This window comes from Vombatus ursinus, unplaced genomic scaffold (genome assembly GCF_900497805.2).
Source record: "Vombatus ursinus unplaced genomic scaffold, bare-nosed wombat genome assembly UNPS02014782.1, whole genome shotgun sequence".
Classification (NCBI taxonomy): domain Eukaryota; kingdom Metazoa; phylum Chordata; class Mammalia; order Diprotodontia; family Vombatidae; genus Vombatus; species Vombatus ursinus.
The window spans coordinates 14,661-20,884 of NW_020954560.1; the positions used below are offsets into that span (position 1 = coordinate 14,661).

Sequence of the window (6,224 nt, forward strand, 5' to 3'; positions counted from 1 at the left end):
TCTGTCCTTTCCATTCTCCCTGCTGTTCCCATGGTTCTCATGGGCCCTCATTACCAAGTGCCTGCCTGCACTACTGTAGCAGCCCCAAAGCAGGTCTTCACCCTCTGTTCTCTGCTCCCTCCAAAGCAGCCTTCATGGTGGGCAGTCTCACCTTTGTAATGCACTGATGTAGTGATACCATCATTCTGCTTTACCATCCACCATGGCAATAGAATGGTATTTTCCTTAATTGAATGATTTTTTTTTTCAATTAAATTGTCAAGCTTTTTTTCCTTTCCATAAGCCGTGCTGAAAATAAATGTGATTGCCCTCATTACTCCTGGGTTTCACCTGTGGTGAGAACATTGTTTTGCCCATGGTTTCCCTATGATAAAGAATTAAATTATTTTATGAATCCCAGAAAAAATTAAAAAGCTTCATGTCAATCAAAGAAATATGACTTACCTCTTGCTTTGGAATTTTCACAAGAGAAAAAAGAAAATAGCTGAATGAAACTAAATGTAAAACACACAGGAGAGGTTGTGGTTTCTTGAATGGGAAACGAAAAGTTCCTGCTTTAGTCTTGAGATCTGAGGTGGAATCACCTCTGGCAGTGAGTTGTTGCCCAGGTGCCTGCAATGAGGAGACTTGGGCTTTTCAGGTCCTCTGCTGGCTGCTCTACCTTCTTGTCTCGGCTCAGGGGTTACTCTTGTGTGAGATCAGGGATGTCAGCTTGAAGAGTTCAAGTTATAAACCAGGTTATTTCCTATTAACCTGGTCAATCCCTAGAGGCCAGAGCAGGCTTTAGTCCCTGAGTCTCTGGACTAGTTCCTCTTTAGTGCCTCAAGCAACGAGGCTTTCCTTTCCCCAGGGTCAGAGGCTCATAAAATGTTTTAATGCAAAGGGACTCTGATAATTATCTCTTTATGGACTTCTTTGTGAATATTTTTGATCTTCTCTTACTATATCATTCTTGCATTTTAAACTTCAATTCACTAAAGATTTATTAAGTGTCCATTGTCCATACCATCCTATACTATTCACTGACAGAGGTCCCTGCCCTCCTGGACCTTACAATCTAGTCTCTCCATATGCATACAGCACCTGGGGCTCTCCTTCTTCTGTGAATTCCCATGACTCCTCGCCCGTGGTTGGAGGCTTATCATGAGTCTGAACAAAGGATAAACCGCAACCACATGTAATTCAACAGCACAGCAAAGTAAGTGACCAAAGAGTCTCCCCAGACAAATTAGGGGACACTCACCTATAGGTAAGCAGATGACCTGTGGGAAAGAGGGAATATACGGGAGCATGAATGGAGAAGCATATAGGTAGGCACATGCATGGGCAGAGAAGACACAAGGGGAGCATTCATGGATGGAGCAGACATGGCAAGGACATATGCTGCTTCTGTGAAATGCCCCTGATATCCTCTGGTGATATCTCTGAGAAAGCAGCTTTATTCACTGAGCTGGGGGACTCTACTGCTTGGTTTTAGGCCCTCTGCTGCCCTATTGGAGGGGCTGTTCTATCTCTTCCTGCTGGGAGAAAGTTATTTCTTGGAGCCCTATCCTCATAGGCTATTTAGGTCACAGTCAACCAAGGAGCCAGTAGACACCCTCAGGCTTAGATTGTTGGGCATTTAACTTCATTGCTTCTGCCTCAGGCAGCCTCTCTGTGGGTTCAGTCTACTTTCTGACTTGCAAAGAGAAAGTTCCTTTCAACTTCTTTACATTTTCATGATGGCAATTATTCTCCATGCATATAGCATGAGGGTAAGACCGAAAAGGGCCTGGGTGGAACTGGCTTTGCCTTATATAGTCCCTCCCCTCCCCTCCCCTCTTTTACTCCCCCCCCCCCACACACACAGTCCCTGGTTTCAGTGCCAGGGCAGAGAGGGCAGCTGTATTTTGCAAACACAGGAGGGACCAAAGGAGCAAGATTTGTGTGGCAGTGTGGCTGTGGGTCCTAACCATGTCTTAGTAGTAGAGAGGAGAGCCAAGGTTGGGCCCTGAGACTGACTTTAGAATAAAACAGTAAGAAAAACCTAAGGCTTGGGGCATCATTCCTCATACCTCAGGACTACAACTTGATTATACTTATAGCTGCTAAGAGCAAAATAAAACAGAAAAACAAATAAAAGGGAGTAAGCAAAGGAGAAAGAACTCAAGGGGAGAGAGAAGATCTGGGTTCATATTCAGAGGAAGATAAAAAAGCCACTCCTTTTTCAATGAGAAAAGTCAAATGGTCCCAAGCACAAAAAGAATTCTTAGAAGAACTTAAAAAAATCAAATAAAAGAAATCTAGGAAAAATTAGAAAAAAAAAATAAGAGCAATCCAAGAAAATCATGAAAAGAAAGTCAATCAACTGGAAATAGAGAATCAAAAACTTAAGGAAGAAAATAATTCCTTGAAAACTAGAATTGGGCAAGGTGAAGCTAATGACATTCTAAAACACCAAGAAATCATAAAACAAAATCAAAAGAAGGAAAAAATACAAGAGAAAGTAAAATGTCTCATCAGAAAAACAACTGATCTGGAGAACAGATTGAGGAGAAACAATATAAGAATAGTTGAAAATTATGATAAAAAGAGAATCTTGATCCAATATTAGAAGAAATTATAAAGGAAAATTGCCCAAACAAGAAGGCAAAACAGAAACAGAAAAAGTCCTCCAGAAAATTTACATGAATATCATAGCCTAGTTTCAAAGCTCCCAGGTTAAGGACAAAATATTGGAAGCAACAAGGAAAAAAAAAACAATTAAAATATCATGGAGCTACAGTAAAGATTACACAAGACCTAGCAGCTACTAAATTGAAGGACCATAGGTCTTCGAATATTATATTCCCTAGAGCAAAAGAGCTGGGATTGGGTCCAAGGGTAATTTACCCAGTAAAGTATAATCCTGAATCCTCTTTAGTGCCTCAGGCAATGAGGCTTTCCTTTTCCCCAGGGCCAGAGGCTCATAGAATGTTTCTGCTTGAAGGAAACCTTGAAAAATCACCTCTTTGAAGCCTTTGCACACTTACTCCTCGTCAACATTTCTGATCTTCCCTTACTGTATAATTCTGGCATGCTAAACTCCAGTAAAGATTTATTAAGTTTCTACTGCCTACTCTGTTGAAGAACCATAGGTCTTGGAATACTGTATTTCTTAGAGCAAAAAAGCTGGGGTTAAGACCAAGGGTAACTTACCCAGCAAAGTTAAGTATAATCCTGAATGGGAAAAAAAAATGAATATTTAAGGAACTGAAAAATTTTCAGGTTTTTGTGACAAAAACCCCAGGACTTAAGGGAAAAGTTGACCTATAACCTCCAAGAGAAATATAAGGTAAACATTAAAGACCAATTATAAGGGACTCAGGTCAAATATTTTACTTCATATATATGTAAATATTAGCAGTAGTCATGATTGTTATCACTATTTGAGTAGTTGGAAAGAAAAGCTTGGGCTGAGCTGAGTATGATGAAGTGATTCTAAAAACTAGGGAGAGAGAAAGGAGTAATTATCTCATACAAATGAGACATAAAAGGAAAAATTGATAAAGAAGAAGCTCGTGTGGGGAGAGCTAGTAATGCTGGAACCTTACTCTCATCAAGAATGGGTTAAAGAGGAAACAATATATACATCTAGAAGAGTATAAAAGTCTTCTAAATTCAGAAAGAAACAAGAGTGGCAAGGGGCTATGGTCCGGGGAGAAGACAAGGGACTGACTCTTAGACAGGTGCGTAGGTTGAGGAATAAGAGGGCAAGTAGTGGGTAGAAGTAAAGCAGAGAAGTGAGGAGAGATATGATAAACAGAGTGAGAAAAAATAGGAAGGAGGAAAATACCCAGCAAGTAATTTTAGCTTAGAATGTCCATGGGATGAATTAACCCCTAAAATGGAAACGGATAGCAGATTTAAATTTGAATTCAACAATATGTGCTTTCAGGAAACATTCTAAAAATGAGAGATACACACAAAGACAAAATAAAGGGCAGGAATAGAATTTAGTATGTCAAAAAAAGCAAGGATAGTAATCATGATCTTAGACAAAGTTAAAATAGATTTAATCAAAAGTGAAAAATAGAGAAACCACTATGTATCAGCAATATTATTCAATACTGTTATTGACCATTTAAAATAACTAGACAGCATAAAATACCTGAGTGTATACCTGCCAAAACAGACATAGGAACTATATGAACGTAAACATAAAACACTTTTTATACAACTAAACACAGATCAAAATAATTGAAGTAATATTTATTGTTCATGGATAGGTAAAGCCAGTATAATTTTTAAGTGACAATTTTACTTAACTAATCTATTTATTCAATATCATCCCAATTGAATTACTAAAAAAAATTTTTTTTGCTGAGTTAGAAAAAAGAATTACATAATTAATTTGGAGGAACAAAAAATAAGGAACTTGAAAGAAACCAGGGAAAAAAGATGTAAAGGAAGTAGATTCACCAGTATAAGACCTTAAACTATATTATAAGATGAAAGCATTGTTGAAGTGTAAAATGAACAATTTCAATTACTTTAAATTAAAATTTTCTTGAATAAATAAAAACTATGTAGCCAAGAATAGAAGGAATGCAGAAAATTGGGGAAAAACTCTCAATCTCTCAGATAGGATGTAATTGGGTTGGAATATTGCTGTGGTATAGGACATGATGAGCTGGTTGATTTAGAAAGACTTGGACATATGAAGGAAGATGCTATCCACCTTCTGAAAAACAGATGACAAACGTAAATAAACGTAGTATGGTCTTACATATATGTGTATGAGAGTATATGTATGCATATGTATATGTCTATAGATAGCTATGCATACATGTATGTATGCGTATGTATATATATATGTGTGTATATACAAGAAAGTAAAGATAAGTTGGGCAGCTTTGAAAACAATGCATAGTATTTATTATATAGGATAAGTTGAAATGGAAATTTATTGTTTTACATTGAATCCTCTCATGTCCTGCTCTGTTCATGTCAATTTTTTTTCTCTTTTCTCATTTTTTATTTAAGTGTAAAATAAAAAAAATTTATAAAAAATTTTTTTCAAAAAAGATACAATAACCCTTTGGGTGAGGAGACATCTGTTTTGTTCTAGATGTGTCACCCACTTTTTCTTTTTTCTTTTTCTTTTTTAACTTGAGACTTAAATACACAATTAAAAAGAAAAAGAAACATTATAAACTTAAATATTAAAACTTAAATACAAAATAATAGAAAAAAGCATGCCATGTGCACAGAAGAATGTAAGATATATATATATCTATTCAAGGGATTCAAAATATATAGCAACAAATTTACATTTCAAGAAAGCTTATGTAATAAGTACTACACTTGTGCTGAGAGCTGTCCATCTTTTCTTTGCTTCCTTGTAAGTTTTCTTTTTTTCTCTGCTGTGCACTTTTTGCTTTGTCCAATTTTTTTTCTTCTGCACACACACCCTGGGAACCATGACCCCATTATAACAAATGCTGTACCATCTTAAGGTATTTCCCCCCACATTAGAATCCTGTTTCCGTTTAAAGCCCTTCAGAACCCAGCCCCTCCTGACTTTCCAGTCTTCTCACTCCTCAATGCCCTCCACATGCTCTAGGAGCCTGTCACATTGACCTCCATGCTGTTTCTCCCGTAGGATCCTCCACCTCATCTCCAGGCCTTTTCAATGTCTGCTGCCCCATGCCTTCATCTCTACCTCCTTCTTTCCTCCTTCCTCCCTCCCTTCTTTCCCTTTTCCTTAATTTTTTTTCTTGCTACCAAACCCTGTATTTCCTTTCAATTCTAGGCCCTGACTCACCTTCCTCCACCTCCATCTGTCCTCCCTCACGGCCCCGCCTTCCCCCGTGACTCCTCCCCGTGGCCCCTCCCCTCGTCACTCTCCTCCCCCGCCCCCTCGCGCAGGCGCCTCGGGCACCAGGGAAGGGCCTGACCAAGGGGAAGCTCATACCAAGCTCTATGGGGCCGATGTCGGGGAGAATGCGCGGGCTTCCTGGAGCACGAGGCCAGCGCCGAGGTCTTCCTGGGGACCACCCCGGGGCACACCATCCACGCGCTTTCCCCGCCCCGGGAGCTGGATCCCGTGCACGTGGTGCGGGAGAGGACGAGGCCAAGGCCGAGGCTTCAGCCCTGCCCACCGCTAGGATCCGGGAGCACCGCCCAGGGGCCCGAAGGTCCGAGTGCACCACGTGGCTCGTGACGAGCCCCTCCCCCTCTCCCGAGGGCTTGGGGTTTGGATC

The 6,224-nt window shown here is 39.8% G+C and overlaps 1 protein-coding gene across 1 annotated transcript in view; it reads right to left on the reverse strand.

Moving 5' to 3' along the window:
- The window catches only part of LOC114046400 (olfactory receptor 5V1-like), a 13,020-nt gene extending 7,087 nt beyond the window's left edge, over nucleotides 1-5,933 (reverse strand). The window contains exon 1 of the mRNA XM_027866728.1: nucleotides 5,786-5,933. Within this exon, the coding sequence (XP_027722529.1) occupies nucleotides 5,786-5,933 (148 nt within the window). The remainder of the gene's footprint in view (nucleotides 1-5,785) is intronic.
- Between the last annotated feature and the right edge of the window lie 291 nt (nucleotides 5,934-6,224).